Source organism: Propithecus coquereli, unplaced genomic scaffold (genome assembly GCF_000956105.1).
Source record: "Propithecus coquereli isolate 6110/MARCELLA unplaced genomic scaffold, Pcoq_1.0 Scaffold396, whole genome shotgun sequence".
Classification (NCBI taxonomy): Eukaryota; Metazoa; Chordata; class Mammalia; order Primates; family Indriidae; genus Propithecus; species Propithecus coquereli.
Window position 1 is genome coordinate 610,070 of NW_012149685.1, and position 18,198 is coordinate 628,267.

Genomic DNA, 18,198 nt, shown 5'->3' on the forward strand with positions numbered 1-18,198 from the left:
GCTATTTCCTAAATAAAATATAGATATTTGCTTTCTATATAGTTCATAAGACAGAAAATATTTTCAATATTATAGACAAAAAACCCATACTTTTCTTTCAGTAAATAACTAATATGTGCTTGCGAAATGTGCAAAGATACCTGTTGTCACTCAGATTTAAGACTCTTAGTTTCTGCATCTGTCCAATCTCTTCAGGAAGAAATTCCAGTTTATTGGAGCGTAGAGACATGACTGTTACATTCTTACAACTTCCAATCTATAGGTAACAAAAGAAAATACGTAAGGAATCACAGTGTAATACTATTTTTATATTAGCTTTTCTAATTTATAAAACGATTTAGTTAAGTGACAGATTTCCTTATCACTTTTAACTTTCTCTTAGTTTGTGTTTTATTTTTTATAATCTTGCTTTTTAGAATATATGCATATATCATAATCTTTTAAATGTCAAGGCAATTTATACCTAATATTGTTTTACATAGTAAAAAAATTTTTGTTATTTTAATATTAAAATACTTATTAACATCATTGTTTTCATAAATCACAATTTTGTCTATCAAGTGAATACTAAAATATCTGTATTTATAATGGAAGATCATACATACTCAAAAAGGAAAACATTATTGACATTTCCTTGGCATAGTTAGTTTTATTGCACATTACAGTGGTATTTGTCATTTTTATTTATAACTTTTGGCTCTAAAATAATGATATATTGATTATTCTTCCATCATTATGAAAGTGTTTAGTAGACAATGTTAAATTGAAAATATACTTCATACTTTTTTCTTGACATCAGCAAATAAAATCCCATTTAGAGATAACATAGTAAAAAACATCTCTTTCAGAGATAAAAATTAACAGAATTTGGAGGATCCTGAAGTTAAAATAATATTATAATGCCATATGACATCTTAAAAAAGATATGCACATTAAAAAATTTGCTTCAGAAATAGAAATATAATTACCCCAAAATGTTATTTATAACTTCTTAAAAGCAAAATATATAAATTAAATGATTTAAAATGGTATTCCTTAGCATTGATTAACTTATGATATTTTATTACTTTTCTTTGCATGTAGTGTTTAAGTCAAATACATTTTCTGGGTCAAATATAAGAACTTGTCACTTGTCACTTAAAATAGAGTGATTAACAAATACATATGTAGATAATTCCTATATATATTCACAGCTCAACTCATGAATCTGCTATTACCTGTTAAGATTATATTTCAAAACGGATTCATTAAAAGATAGCACAACAAAGTGACTATAATCAACAATAAGTTAGGGTACACTTTAAAATAACTAAAAGAGTGGAATTAGAATGTTCCTAACACAAAGAAATGATAAATGTCTGAGGTGTTGGATACCCCAATTAACTCACATTGTATGCCTGTATCAAAAAGTCACATGTACCTTATAAAGATATACAACTCTTATGTACCCATAATAATTTTTTAAAAAGTTAATTAATAGAAAACAAGTTTATTCCTCACTTCTCTGGGTAATTCTGGAAGGAAATTCTCATCGACTGCTAATGTACGAAGACTATGAAGGTAGCCAATAGTAGACGGTAGCGACTCCAGTTCATTACAGCTACAGTCAAATTCTTCTAATAAAGATAAACTGAAAAGTTAAATACATTAGTTAGACATTTTAAAAGGTGAGTTGGCAAAAAAATTTTTCAAAAAATCCACATATCCAAAATTCACTAAATGAAAGTTATTCATGTGGTAATAGCATATTATATAAATTATCAGTCAAATTTCTTCCATCGAATAAGTGGTTTAACTTGGTAAAATAATTATAGCCTACTTTTTCCCTTTCTAAATTCACCTGTCACTGAGCCAATGAAAACGACAGAAGGATTTTTTTTTTTGTTTGCAATTTAGGTATCCTTTGTAGCCAGATGTTCAGAATGTATATCCTTGGGTAGGTAGAAGGATAGAGAGGGCAGGTCCAAGTGAGGATTGAGGGGAAAAACAACAAAAACAAAAACAATGATGAAATGCTAGGTATTTTACTAAGGATTTTGGGGATTAAAGGAAAAAAACCCTAATCTCTTCCTCATAAAAACTGTACATGCTACTATTTAAAAGCTCCCTACTATTTTAAAGCTCATTTTACAGATAAGGAAAATGAGGCCTAAAGATGCTACCTAACTTGCTCAAGGCCACATAAAGTAGCAAAGCTGGAACTTAAATGCAGACCCTGGGGCTTCACCATATTCTCTTGCCTCTTAGCATAGCATCTGCAACAGAGGATATGGACAGGTCTCATTTCAGCCCGCAGATGTGTTTTGTGGGGTTTATAGAGTGGCATTTTAAAAAGCATTTAATTATCTAAGTATTTAAAATTTTACATAATGACTCAGATTTTTGGTGCCTCGAGGATGATCTGCATTATGGAGAGGGTGGAGTTAGTTCCCAAGTCTGTGTACAGTTAGACAAATCCAGTACCATTGTGGATGGGTCAGGAAAAAAATAGAATGCAATCAGGACCAGCCTGACTGACCAGGGTCACTCAAGGTTCATCACCTTAACAGGTTCAGTAGGTTAGAACCAGTTGTGGTGAAACACGGCATTCAATTTTGAATAACAGCTCTTAGAAAAGTGCTGCTTACTGTGTCTATATAAAATTTCCTTTTATATAGACAAGTCATATAACTTCTCTCTAAGCCCCAGATTCTTTATATTTGTAATGAGGATACTAATAATTGCTGCCTCATGCAGTTGCTCTATTTCATGAAATGTTGTAGGTAAAAAGCTTAGCACATCTATTGGATGTTGGGCAGGGGGGAGGAGGGAGGGGGGAGGAGGGAGGAGGGGACGGGTATATGCATATACAAAGAGTGCAAGGCGCACCACCTGAAGGATGGACATATTTGAAACTCGGACTTAGGGGGGGAGGGGGGGCAAGGGCAACATACGTAACCTAAACATCTGTACCCCCATAATATGCTGAAATTAAAAAAAAAAAAAAAGCTTAGCACAATATCTGTCATAAAATACATGCTCAGTAAATTTTTTCTCTTATTATTAGTGAACCTGGTTAAATTTGTTTCTAAATCTTTTCAGGCCCTCGCATGCAGGGACAGTTATGGATGCCAGGGTGTGCATGGCTGTATGACTCTGTGTGTATGTGTGTGTGTGTTGTGGGGGGGGGGCAGAAAGCAATATATGTGGGAAACCCACTAACAGAATTTATTTCTTCCTCAAAAAAAAAAAAGTCTAGCACTGTGTCTTACACATATAACGTACTTAACAAATGTTTTAGAATTGCATAAAAAGATTTCTGTCAATAGTATGGGCCAGATTCTCAGCAAGTAGACATAAAAATATAGGGACTTTTAAAAATAAAAATATATGTTCAGAGATAGAAGTCAAAGATGGTATTTAATTAAAAATATATAATTAATGTTTCTCATTTCTTTCTTTCTTTTATAAAAATGTGTTGTAAAGTTAATCTTGGTCACAGTAAGGGAGTCCTCGCTTTGAACAGTTCTAAAATGTACAAATTTCAGTTGTTATGTTTCATTAGATAACACTAGTCCCCCAACAACATGGCTCAAATTTTCCATATTTTAACAACATGGCTCAAATTTTCCATATTTTAACTGCGAGTAACCACATAAAGTATCACAGTTTCTTCAGTCTACAAATCACAACGTGAATAACAGATGCACATGCTGATCAATGACGAGTCACATCCCTTCCCTGAAAGTCTATCAGTGATCGGTCGCTGCACATCTGTTATTCAGCTCACACATAGACAGCAAATCATGCAGTTGTGTTGCCTCCTTGTCTCCCAGTAGTAGACAAATACTATAGGCAAAATAATTTAGCCATTAAAGCACTACTACTGTTGGATAATGTTTTTGGTCACCCTAATTCTCTTGGAGATTTAAATGAAAATGTGAAAACTTGCTTTTTATCACCCAGGACAACCTCATTAATCCAGCTGATAAATACCAAGGAGTTATTTCAACTTTTAAAGACTATTATTTTATAGAGACTTTTGAATAGGCTATTCGTGCTACAGCTGGTGATCATGCAGTTTCTTTACCTGAGCTCTAGATGAAATATGACACGAAACAATTGAAAATACTGGAGCATCACGGAAGGAAATAACAGCAAGTAATATGCATGCATCATAGCAGAAACTTTTAGCACATTGTGGAAATTACTTTGCATCATTTGAATTGAACGTAAATGGAGTTACAGAAGAAAGAGCTGCCCGTTTGAATGTTGACATTGCTACTATTAGAGAGATCCTAGGTAAGCTGCCAGGTGAATTTAGTGAAGGCAAACTTAACCACGTAAATGAGGAATGTGATTTTGATCAAAAGGATGAAGTTTTAGAAGAGGAAGTGATAATGGTAATATATTTCACATTAAAAGAACTCTCAGAGATATTACATGACACTGAAAGCACAAAGGATAAAATTTGTGGAAGCTGATTCAAACTTAAAGAGGAGGATGACAATTCACCCAGGTACATAAAAGATACTCACTCTGTATCGTAACTTACACTATGAAAAGAAGGCGGCAGGCACTGTTCTAACAAATCTTAATAAGTTCTTTATTAAAAAATACACTTTAAATTTCAATATTCCTAATGTTTAACATTACAGTGTACTAAATAAATACTATTTTTACTATTTTTCTGTTTCCTTATACATTTGTAATCTACAGTAACAGTATTTAAAGTTTTGATAAAAGGTTTTAAAGACCTTGTGTAAGAACAATCATAATTTTTCCCATTTATTATTAAGACTGTTTTGCAGTTTCAGATTGCATGGTTATTTTTATGGTCCCTGTGATAGTGTGATTTATAATAAGAAATATATATTTGGTCTTTGTCCAGTTCTTGGCACAGAGCTCCTAAAACCCTTGGAATGTCCAAAGGGATAAGTGTCTTTTTGTATGCTAATGAGATGATTTATGACTAGGGCCTCTAGAGTACCCTCAGAATGAGGACTGATTTCAGGGGTCTTTCGGTCCCACCCCCAGACCTCTGGGGAGGGGACTGGGGCTGAAGGTTGAGTTGATCACCAATGGCCAATGATGTAATCAATCATGCCGACATAATGAAGCCTCCATAAAAACCCAACAGGATAAGGTTTGTAGAGCTTCTGGGTTGCCAAATACATGGCAGTTCTGGGAAGATGTCATGCCCGGAAAGGGCATGGAAGCTCCGTATCCTTTCCCACACACCTTTCCTTATATACTTTTTCATGTGGCTACTAATCTGTATGCCACATGAATGTGTATATCCTTTATAATAAACTGTTTAATGTGTTTCCCTGATTTTTGTGAGCCATTCAGGCAAATGATCGAACCTGAAGAAGGAGTCATAGGAACCCCCAATTTATAGGTGATCGGTCAGAAGTACAGGAGGCCTGGATTTGTGGTTGGCATCTAAAGTGGGGGCAGTCTTGTGGGACTGAGCCCTTAACCTGCAGGACCTGATTCTAACTCCAGGGAGATGTGTCAGAATCCAGTTAAATTGTAGCATACCCAGTTGGTGTCCACAGGGAATTGGGAATTGCTTGGCATGGGAAAAACCCACACATTTTGGTGACCAGAAGTATTCTGTGTTGAGTGATAAGAGTACAGTAGGAAAAACACTGTTTGGTGTTTCCTCTACAGTCCCACACTACTGTACAAAGCAAGGCCTTCCTGAGGCAAAAAGACAGTATTTTGACTGCATCATGGGCTATGCTGAATTAATAATTTAGAGCCTGAAAGTATTTTATATCTTTGGGTTATAACAAGCAGCTAGTAGGTGCCAAACACACATCCCTTAATGATCTCTAAAATTCCAAAGATTCAAACTCATAACCTACAATTCCAGCTGACTTTATTAATGGCTGTCTTGTTAAAAATCACTTAAGATGTTTTAATATAAGATCCTATATGAAAAGTTATCACATTTAATCAGATCATCACCGATATTTGTAATAATGAAGTAAAAAAATAGACCAAAGTTTACCTTTTATTTTTTAAGAAGCTTTATCTCTATAATTGTACATATGGAAAGTGAAAACGAGTTGCAGAGAAAGTGTAAAGTACTTTAACACACTGTTTCCCAAACTTCAGTGTGCATACCAGTCCCCAGGAGAATGTGCTAAAATGCAGATTCTAATTCAGTGTTTGGGGCAGGGCTGCAAAGCCCAGCCCCTGCATCTGTAACCATCTCCTAGATAATTAGATGCTGCTTGTCCAGGAGCCACACGTTGAGTTTCAAGCCTTTAAATAACTCTTCCAAATTTTTCAAGAGTAACATTTAGACACATACAACAGACATGTCAATAACAGTTAAAATACACAGAAACATTACAAAGAGTTGTACTGAGGTCACACAGGTATCAGAATGATGACATTACTGGGAGAAACAATGTTTGAAATCAAAGGACAGTACTGACTTCATTTTATAACAGTATTCTCTCTACTGTTCTCTAGTTTGGTCTTCCTGAGTTGCTCTTGGTTGGGAAGATATTTTTATACCATTAACTCGCAATTACCTAGCTAATAGAGGAGAAGGATTGTGAATATGTTACATAAATAATCTATAATGTCACTTTAATATCATTTATGACCACAAGATATCATTAAATCTCCTATTAATGTAGATTCTAATAAACACAAAAATAAATGGCTTTAAATTTCATCTTCTTAATTAATTTTTAATTCTCAACAGAAGTAATGCAATTCTGTGGACAATATTCAGACAGGCTTGGGCTTCAATTCTAGTGTGACGATTTAATAGCCAGGTGACCTTGATCTACTATTAACCCTTGTTTTCTCATCTATAAAATTGGCTGATAATGTCTAACATATAGAGTTTCAATAAGAATTAAGAATAAGCTAACCCCCTGATACAGACATGGCACTCTATTAAAGTGACCTGTTATGAGGTACAGAGTACCTGAAAAAAAAACAAATCTTGAAAATTCTCTTTCTGAAACATGTAAAAGTTATCCTGCAATATTCCCTTGTTAAAATGATTTTATTTTATGAAACAATCATGGTATGCTGGAGTAAGTACTATAATTAATATTTGTGCACAACCCATAAATGGTCACAATCTTAAAATTCTGGGGCAGGGAGTGGAGGAGGAATTAGATAGTAAAGGAGGGAAGCTCTTAAATGAGTATTATTACTGGTTTTGCACTTTAACTGAAATCTCTTATAATCATCAATGAAATTCCATTTGATAATTTCTTTATCAAATTTCTTTGTACTTTTCTTAATAACTGTGTGTGGGGGGCATGTGTGTATGCGTGTGTGTCTATGTGTGAATACCTCTATCACTCTGGGAAATAAATTAACATTTTTTCACTTTGTGTTTTAAATTGCTCTAAGTCCTCTGACTTGACAATTAAATACTATGATTATAAACAGTTTATTCTTGAGGAGTCTGCCACAAAGCATGGAAACAATTTCAAATACCTCATTTCCTAAGAGTAGATGTTGTAAGTTTAAAATTTGTATGTTATGATGGAATGCTTTTATGTTTCTCCCCCTCCAAAATTCATATGTCAGAAGTGTTAACTCCCAATGTGATGGTATTTGGAGATGGGGCCTTTGGGAGGTAATTAGGGTTGGATAAAGTCATAAGGGTGGGGCCTTCATGATGGGATTAGTGTTGTAAAAAGAGACCCCAGAAATCTTGCTCTCTCTCACTCTCCCCATGTGCAAAGAAGAGGTCATGTGAGCAGACAGCAACATGGTAGCTGCCTACAAGCCAAGAAAAGAGGCCTCAGAATAGAACCTACCTTGCTGGTGCAAGGACTTGGACTCCCTCCCCAGCCTCCAGAACAGAAACAAACTTCCATCGTTGAAGCCACCCAGTCTATGATAACTTGTTATGGTAGCTTGAGCAGACTAAGATACTGTATTATTATCACATTTGCAAATAAATATAAAACATTTTTATTTTTAAGAATTAGATGTTTTATTCATATTATATCACTGATCCACACATGGATGAACATAAGCAGTGATCACTAAATAAATGTCTTTTTGTTTTTTACTCTTAATAACATAATTTATTGAAGGCTATTTAGCACTAAGTCTCACAACAACTTCAGACAAGTATTATTATTTCCATTTTACAGAAGGGAAACCGTGGCTCTGAGATGTGAAGTGACTTGCCCAAGGGCAGTTAGTTAATGCGTGGAGAAGCCAGGATTGAAACTGAAGTCGACGTCCAAGGCTTGAAACTATTCCCCTGTGCCATATCTCCTAGGTGCAATGAAGGAGATTAGAAATGCTCAAGGCATGGTCCGAGCCATCAAGGAGTCTTTCTTATAGTTGGAAAGACACAGTAAAATAACCAAAAAGTTAAATGACAAAACAAAATACAAACAAGAGACTGATATAAGAACTGGAAAAAAAATAAACAAGTTATCAGTGTTTCCCTAACTTGTATACGAGAGTTCCCCAAACTTATGTGTCCGTGAAACTTGTCTTTATGTCGTATCTATTAATGACCTTAGGCAAGTCATTTCACATCTCAGAACCACACTACCCTTCAGGAGTCTGAATCTCTTAGAAAAAAAGGGACTTATTTAACTTTGCATAGGTACTTAGATTTTCTGATTTCTAATCCAGCAATCTTCCTGCTTGACCATGGTCGATGAAGGAATGACCTTTAAAACACACATTCAGATTTCTGAGGTTTCTTTGCTTTTATCTAAGAATACAAAGCTAAGAAAGAGCAGGCTTCTCTTCTTGTGGAAATTCCTTTGTATCTAGAATGATGGGGCCCATTAAATTACTAAATATGAAGAGTCACTTAGAAAATGTGTGACTTGACTATCACATATATTGAGAGGCATCTATATACAGTTCAATTAACAGCTGGGCATTGAAATCTGGTAACCTCTCTCAGCCTCAGTTTCTGTATCTGTTGATGGGGAGATAATACTCATAAAAATAGTGCTAATGAGGACTTTAAATAAGATAATCCTTGTAAGAAAAGCAACAACACTGTGGTATGGAACACTGCGAGTACAAAAAAAGTTATTCATTATTATTTCCATTTGACGTTCAACTTTTGGAGCTGCTGAAACTCCTAGGCACATATTAAGATTCAGCAACAAAGACAATTAATTTTATAAGTCATTTGGCACAAAAATCATGGAATCTATTTCAATTGCGAAAAATGTTGAAAAAAAATTCTTCCAGCAGTTTTAAAGATAAGTCTAAAATATTGAAATATTCCATGAGCAGAATAAGAATATTTGGGGTCACTGTAGCTGGTCTTAACATTTCTAGAATTTCAATGCCAAGAGTTAAAGGTAGACTATTTCATAAAAAATATGTTATTTGACAATTTATAAAAAACTTCCTGTATATGACCTGGGGTGCCATTTAACAGGATTGTAATCAAATTTCATCTCTAGCCCTTGAACTAGCAATTCTGAATTCACTAAAGTAAGCAAAGTATTAATATTACTGCTTTTTAGTTTTAACACAGATTGCTTAAGGTGCATAGTGAAACTTTAGAAATTTAGTCTATTTTTTATTTCCATACATGCAAATACAAAACATTTGTGTACACATGGCTATCTTGAAGTGAGAACATATGTTAGACAATAGTCATCATAATTTTGTTATCCAAACCATGGCATGATTTTAGAGCAAAAATTCTCAAACTTTTTGGTCTTAGGGCCCTTTCCTACTTTTAAAAATCACTAATAGCCCCAGAGAAATTTTGCTTATATGGTTTATATCTATTGGTATCTACCATACTATAAATTAAAACAGGAATTTTAAAAATAATTATTTATTCATTCATTCTTAAATAATAAACCCATTACATGTTAATGTAACATTTTTATAAAAAATAACCATATTTTTCAAAACAAAAATCTTTAGTGAGAGGAGTGACATTGTTTTTATTTCCCATATACCTACTAGTGCTTTTTTTTAACCTTTTTTTAATTAGTCTATTCCTCCAACATTTCGCTTGTATTTTCTCTGAAACAAGAATCAAGGGAAGATAATAGCATTAAAAACGGACATAAGTGAGGTTTTATGATGGAATTCTTAATCTTTATCCCTCTAAACCAGTAATCAACATTTGAATTAAATAGACTGATTTATCTTTGATAAATTTTTTTCATGCTTTTAAGAGAATTGTCAATTTTTAAAAATTAAAATGAAAAGAAACTAAGTATATGACTAACCTAGCGTCCATATTTACTTGCATAATTTCCCCATTTTTTGTTTTGTCTTTTCACTCTGAATCAAGGCATTTAGTGAAAAAGTAGGGGCATAAGAGTTCTAGATATGAAGCATACTCATTACAAACATCATTAATGTTTGATATTCTCATCCTCTTACTGAAGAACACTGATTAATCCAAAACTATATAGGAATCCAAACCAAGAGTAAATTAGGATCTAGTGTTTATAATTTTTAGAAACTTTATGCAATTTTAGAGGTGGCATACAAAAGCTATCTTAATTGAAGTGAGGCATTTACCTGACAGAATAAAAGAATGAGATGGTTTGTAAAATAAACACATGTAAACTGTAAAAGTTGTCAGGAAGGAAACAAAACAGGAGCAGGGACAGAGAAAACTCTGGTGGTCGATTGGTGGAAGGGCATTTAGGAAGGCCTCACTGTGGAAGAGATATTTAAATCCAGACTTAGAGCCTGTTACTCACAGTGTTGTTGTGAACCTGTGGCATTATTGACATCACCTGGAAGCTTGTGAAAGATGCAGAACCTCAGGCCCCTCAAGTCCCTTCTGGATAAGAATCTGCCTTTTGAACAAATTCCCAGGTAACTGGAGCGCACATTGAAGTTTAAGAGTGTGGGCCTAGACAACATGAAGTAGTCAGTCTTATGAAGAGTGGGGAAAGAATATTTCCGATAAAGGTAACAACAAATAAGAAATCCCTGAGACAGGAAAAAGCTTAGTTTATTGGAGGCACAGGAGGAGGGTCAATGCGGCGGAAGCCTAGTAAGCAAGATGAGTGATAGGATTATTGAATGGTAGATGTTATTACAGTCAGGTGTTGCTTAATGATGAGAATACTGTCTGAGAAATGCATTGTCAGGCACGTTCATCTTTGTGAGAACACAGTGGAGTGCACTTACACAAATCTAGGTGGTACAGCAGCCTGCTACACACCTAGGCTCTATGGTAGCCTATTGCTCCCAGGCCACAAAACTGGGCAGCATGTTATTGTACTGAATACTGCAGGCAATTGTAACACAATGGTAAGTATTTGTGTATCTAAATACATCTAAACATGGAAAAGGTATAGTAAAAATACAGTATGAAAATCTTACAGTACCACTGTCATGTATGTGGTTCATCATCGACCAAAATGTTATGTGGTGCATGACTGTACTACCACCGTCGTCAGGCCTGTATAAACTATTTACAATAAAATTTCTTAACTGTGTAACATTATTACTTTTGGTTCTATTCTGGCTATGTTTTCCTAGTACTTAACAGAAAAGCACTACAGCAAAGATGTGTAGACATTTATGTTCTGGGAAGGCAAGCAGAGTGGAAATGGAAAATACTTCCTTACTCTGTAGCCATTATTGGGGTGGAGAGAAAGTCCCAGAATATAGTATCTGAAAGTCTGGGACCACAGACTTTCAGATACCATATTCCTCAAGTAGTTACATCCCTACTTTAGGTGATTTTTAAAAAATGTTTCTCTAGGGTGTACATCCCAAATTTATTCTGCCTTTTCTCCTGTGAATTAGAGTTCCACATCTTTCATTATGTTGGTCCCTCTCTTGTCAATCCCATTATAGGTGATGCCCAGAACTGGTAGAGACAGAAGTCTCAGGGAACACCTAAACTATTAGTACCTATTGATTTTGAGTGGATACCTCCGTTTACACTAAACTAATGCTTCAGTGGCTTTCTGGATAGTTCCATTATGATATTGGCTGATCTTGATTATGGTCAAAGTGGTGATTTCCTCCCACTCCCACATGAATCTCCATTAAGTTCTATTGGGTCTTTCGATGAAGCCCCCACACTGTCCAGCTCTGTCACCCGATATAAACATTTCTTCCGGCTTTGCGGCATCTGAGAATTTAATAAGAATGAGCAGCTTTCAACAGAAGGCTCACTACTCTGTCTTCTCAGGGTTCACAGATGCTTTAATTCCTGGTCACTCACCCTGCTTTTCTGGAATAAGTCTTTTGTCTGAGCAACTGAATGCTGTTGACAGCCAACTGATGTCTCTAAATCTGTTGCTTTTGAACATAGTACTGAAAAAGCTTATATCAGGTCACTATTTGAACAGTTCAGCTTTCTCCACTTTTATAATTCAACTATCAGGAAGATTTCTAGGGAAATGAGTAAATGCTTATGGTAACATAAGAACCAAGATTGACTTGACATTATAGTGTGTGCACAGAGTCAGACCAGAACGCCCCGCTTGGCTGCTGGGAAGGAGACAGAGACTGAGCTGGAGGCTGCCTGTTCCTGAGGCAAAGTCTGGCATGAGGTGCTGCTGGCTAAGGACAAAGGAAAGAACTTACTCTGGTGTGAGACAGGAGCTCAAAGCACACATATCTCCAATGTTGGGCATGGGCTAAAACTGGATTCCAGAGAAAGCTGGAAGGTCATCAAGAGGCCAACATTCTTGCTGAAAACCACCAGTCTATTGACAAAATCTGGTTCTCAGCACAACCAAAGTCAGGGATCCACTTCCTACTGAAAAAGTAACTTTTCTATGTCCATATTTAGGTTATCAAACCTTTTAATTTATCTTCAAAGAGCTAGAGTAATTAGTTTTATAAGAAATGTCAACATGAGTGGCAAAATACCAATCATGACTTTAGCAGAGATGAAGTTGAATTCAATTTCCCCTGAGTATTGATCCAAAGAGGAAAGATTAGTGCCTGAGAATATAATTAGATAGGAAGAGTTTTTAGAAAGCATCAGACTGACAAAGGCAATTACTTTTGTGTATCTCAAAAGAAAGTAAAGTTCTCTCTATTCTATACTGGAAAAAAATGGAAGTAACTACAGAGAGAAACATACTATGTGGTGTGGGTATTAAATTATAAAAAATGGTTGAGACTTCTATGACTTTCTACATTCTGGACATTCGAATTTGAATTTTGTTGAATTGTTCCACTCTGTAAAAGTGGAGCTTTGCAGAACAGTGGTTACTCGCTGACTTGGTGGGAGATGGGGGAGAAGCGGGTTGAGGGATCGGGGAGAGGCGAGGGACATGTTCACCATCTTGATTGCAGTGGTGATGGCTTCAAGGTTTTTTACCTATGCCAAAACTTACCAAGCAGTAGACTTTAAATACGTGCAGTTTGTTGTATGTCAGTTATAGCTAACAAAACTGTTTAGAAAAAAATAATGAAGCTTTTCCCTCCTGAGTATACCCAAATTTGCTAAATTAAGAATTTATATAATTTTTCACACTGAGATATGGAATAAGATTTTGAAAAAAATGGCCTTACCTAAATTTAGAATGAAGATAGCTTATATTGATTTCTCACTTTACACAGATTGTAAAGAAAAGTGTTTTAGGGAAACATTGATAATACATATTCTTAAAGAACTGTGAACCAAATGGCAAATGGCAGTACAAAATTAGAAATAAATTGCTATCAAATAAATGGAGTATATTTCATCTTAAAAGGCAATGTTGGACTTTTATCTTGAAGTTTTAAAAAATGTTAGCTAAAGCAGACGCTTTTCTCTTTAGCTTCTATAAATACATTAAGCTCCTATAAATACATTAAGCTTCTATAAATATCAAGTATTACTAATAGTATGGTAGATGTACATATGCAGGGCTTTATAAAAATTGGTTTGATTTTACAGAAATATTCAAGTGAATTTAGAGCTGCTACTCAGTCAAAAACATCAAATTAATAATATCTGAAAAATATCAGTAAGAGTATAATTGAAGATCTGGTTAATCATTTTGCTTGTGAGAGATTTGTGGTTAAATATTTCTCATGATATTTAGTTGAATGTCAATGCAATGTTTAGATATAAAGTTAAATATGTATAAATAAATATAAATAAAATATAGTCAAAATAAGTTGACAGATAAACAAAATTATTGGTATCTTTAGGAGAAAATGTTTTCAAGTAGAAAACTCAATGCATCCTTTCATTTCTGGCTTTAGAGAGGCTGACTGGTATAAAATGTTGGTACTTACTTTCCGATTGTATTGGGTAGCAGTGTAAGTTGATTGTCATCTACTTTTAGAGTAGTTAGTTTTTTCAACAGTCCTAAAAACAGAGAAGAAGGATGACTAATACATAAAAGCATATTTATGACAGGAAATGTGATGTAAAGGAAATCAAATGAATCATTTGTGATGAATGCTCTACATGTTAATTGGCTACACTCTGCCTATATAAACCCATAAACAGATATTTATGTGCAGTTAGTTTTGACCTTCTGGTTGCAAAAAAATTGCTTCCATCAATGGAGTTCAAGAACATCAATGCAGAAAAGTCAACAAAACACAGGGCTCCACAGACACCTGAGTTGACACTAATACTGCTACATTTCCCTTTTCTATTCTTTAGCAAATGGACCAGTTGAAGTTTTTCAAGCCAGCTGTGATTTGTATTTAATTAACTCCTAAGTACTAATAACTGACATTCCTGTTGGGATACAAATTGAAAACAAATCCAAATTAAGCCTAATAATCAACGAGTGAATACTGAGGTATTGCAATGCAGTGGTTATAATTATGATATTGGAAAACTACAGCATATGACCTCATACTCTTTTTAGTAGTACCATAAATCCTTGGCTTGGATCAGCAGTAAGCATGAAAACTTGAAATTGTTAATACACCAAGTAGAACTGGCCAAGAATTGAACTTACAACTATTCATCTTGCTCTATCTGATTTATGCTCTCAGTACCTTTATGGCTTGCTCTCCTCCCAGGGTTTTAATGAGCAATAGCCACAGAGTAATTGAAGAACAGCTGCTTTGACATAATCAACTTCCTTACCCAGCCATAAAATAACTTACAGTATTTCCATGACCTAAATAGCCAAAATCCAAGGGCAAAGCATTAACATTTTCAAAATTTTTGTTTTACATTGGAACTACACATGCAGTCTATAGCTTACTGTGTTATGCAAAAAATTTGTTCTGATGGATATAGTGTGCTTCATGTTCAAATATGTTTCGAGAAATGCCAAGCTAAACAAAATTAAACAGCTTCCTTTAATACAGTTTTTTCTCATTATATATTTTTTATTGAACTTAAATTTAGGTAAAATAAAATGCACAGCTTTTAGATGTACAGTTCTCAATGTTTTGATGAATTTGTTCCCCAAGGTAACTCCCACCCTAATTAAGACATGAAACATTTCCATCACCCCAGTAAATTTGTTTTGTGCCTCTATTTAATTCTTTCCACATGGGAAGCCACTAATCTTTTTGCCACGAAAGATGAGTTTTTCCTGCTTTAGGAATTCATATAAATGGAATTAATACAGTACGTAGCCTTTGTGTCTTTCTTTTGTGCCACATAATGTTTCTGAAATCAATCCATATTGTTGTGTCTGTCTACCTCTAGTATTCTCTTGAATGAGAATCATTATATGGGCCCTTTCACGTCTAGTGTCTCTCCCTACTTTGTATAAGTGAATAGCCGAAAGCATTAGAACTGAAGCATGGAGAACCAACCTGGGATTCCAAAATGGGATAGAGACAGTAAATGTTAGAATCTTGGCAGCAGCCAAAATGGACTATTCTGTGGCCAAGAAAGACATCTGCAGGGACCTTAACATTGGAGTATGAGCTGAGTTGGTATGAGGGTGCTTGGTGGTCTGCATAAATGGGGGCTACAGGATAGATGTTGTTAGGGGATCTGGGTTGTGTGTCCATATTTCTGTGGCAGGGACTGGTCTTGATTCCACTCTCTGGTATCTGTTGCTGTTGAGCTTCTTGTTTTGGCGGAACATTCTTGCATGTTGCTTTCTTGAGTTTCGCTCCGTGGTTCTCAAACCAAACCTGCAGTACTGTCAGATGTATGTCAATTTTTGAGGCCATCTCTTTCTGAAAGCTGGGGTTTGGGTATGGATTCTTATTGAACAAGATGTTCAAAGCTTCCAGTTGCTTCTCAGTGAACATGGTTCTTTTTCTGCGTGAATGCATCTGGTGCTTGCCTTTAGGAAGCTCCTCTGAGCCTGACATCTTCTGATCCAGATGTGCTCCTCTGATCAGGTCTTTAATAAAGTGTTTCTAGAAGCTTTTAATATACTAAAGTAACAATGTGACTCTCTAAGTTATTATGGAATTTGTGTGCACATGTGTGTGTATGTACACTATGCCGCAAAGCTAGTGTTTTGTGAGCATGCTTTGGGAAGCACTGCTATAGATCAGGCCCATCCCTTCTCATGTATTTTGAGGGTTCCTTAAAGGCACAGGGTAAGTCACAAAAAGTCTGAAATAAGGCTGTTGCTGTACTTTAAATTTCAGTATGCTCAGTTATGTATTCTTCAGAAGCATTCAAGATTCTACTCCAGTGGAGAGAAATGTTACCACTATCAGGCTGCTATGAGAAAATACCTACAACACTGGGAGCTTAATACGTTAGCTTGAAAACAACAGCACCTGGGAAAGAGGACAATTCACATTGGGTCAAGTTATATCCGAAGTTGGAACACCCACTGCTGTATTCATCTGTATTCAAAAGGTGATTGAATCATCTTAGTCTCTCTAGTGTGTATGTTTAAATACCAACCCTTGGAATATAAAAGAACACTTGAGCTTGTTTTTCAGATATGGCAAGAAAACAGGGTCCTGTGAATTGCAGCTAAATTTTTTGACTTGGTAGCCTGATCAGACTAGTGGCGCTGCCCACCGGTGGTGCTGGAGGAGGGTTGACAGCTTCAACACCACTAGACTGGGTAACAATGTGTTTGGGGCCGGTTTACAGATGGCTGAGCACACACCTTGGAGCCAGTGTGCAAAGCACTCTCTCAGGGAATCGGTCCCCAGCTCTGAAGTGATGCGGTGAAAACCTTGAGGCAAGTTGGGGACTAAGGCCGAATGTTGATGCAACAGGTTTTCCTGAAGATCGGAGTAGTGGCTCTGAGAAGAAGCTCTGTCAAGTGGCTCTTTTTGACGGCCTTGAAGGTTAGGCCTCCCTGCTCAGCAACATGTCTGTGTGTTTAAAGGAACCTCATTCACTTGTGACTTTGCTGCTCAGATTTTATCCAAGGGGAAACTCTGAGCAGATTCTGGAGCTTCTATAGAATATCACTGTTCCCGATGTGGAATTAGGACACCAGCCTAATCCTCATTTCTCATGTCTTCCTCTGGCAGATAATTGCTTTATTGCATTTCGGTACCATATCTGCTTGGACTCCCTTCTACTCTACAGAAATCAAAGGTATCTCATCCTATTCTTTCTCTCTTCTGTGCGCTTCTCCAATTCTCCACCTCTTTATCCTGTACTCTCAACTAAGAAGTACTGGAGAAAAAGAAAAAGGAGGCTTTTTACTACAGTTTTAGCTATACATATAAATATATAATTAGCATCAATGTATTAAACATTAATACAATTTGTTATTGAAATAGCTAATATTCACATGGCATTTAAATATATGTAATAGAACTTTGAAAGCAAATAGATGTGTCCTCATCAAATCTAAGATTATAATAATTATTTTATTATTATAATAGTTGCTTACTCTGTGTCAGGTAGGATTCTAAGCAATTTCATGTATATTAATTCATTTGTTCCTCAACATAATCTCATGATGCAAGTACTATTACTACTCTCACTTTATAGATGATGAAACTGAGGCACAAAGAGATTAAGTAACTTGTCTAAGGTCACACAGCTAGTAAGGTAGAAAAGTCAGAATCTGAACTCAGGTAATCTAACTACAAAATCTGTACCCTTAACCAGTAAGTGAATAAGATAAATTATTTTGGAAAGTAAAAAATTATATTTTCCTTTATTGAGTTTCTTTGCTATCCAAAGAAGGTGATTATTAAAACTCTCTATCTAGAAGAGGAAAAGAGTCCCCTTCAATTTCACTGGAACCGGCACAAGGAAAGTGATTCAGCACATAGGATTTGTTGTTGAGCGTACCACTCCATTCAAATACCCCACAGCTGCAGAGGAACTCAAATAGACGTGATGGAAGTAAAGATTTTATTTTAGTTGCTGATTCTTATCTTTTATTCTTTTAA

General features: G+C 35.4%; 2 protein-coding genes across 2 annotated transcripts in view; both read right to left on the minus strand.

The window, feature by feature from the left end:
- LRRC7 (leucine rich repeat containing 7) overlaps positions 1-18,198 on the minus strand; it is a 571,016-nt gene that overhangs the window by 120,590 nt on the left and 432,228 nt on the right. Inside the window, exons 13-15 of the mRNA XM_012652676.1 lie at positions 14,185-14,257; positions 1,501-1,630; positions 141-256 (exon numbers count right to left, since the gene is read on the minus strand). Coding sequence (XP_012508130.1) covers positions 141-256; positions 1,501-1,630; positions 14,185-14,257 — 319 coding nt within the window. The remainder of the gene's footprint in view (positions 1-140; positions 257-1,500; positions 1,631-14,184; positions 14,258-18,198) is intronic.
- On the minus strand, positions 15,610-16,188 carry LOC105817054 (divergent paired-related homeobox-like). Its single transcript, XM_012652669.1, has one exon. It carries the CDS (start codon positions 16,186-16,188, stop codon positions 15,610-15,612), a length of 579 nt encoding a protein of 192 aa, XP_012508123.1.

Coding starts and splice junctions, on each gene's coding strand:
- LOC105817054 (XM_012652669.1), bottom strand. CDS start 16,188: ATGTCAGGCTCAGAGGAGCTTCCTAAAGGCAAGCACCAGATGCATTCA.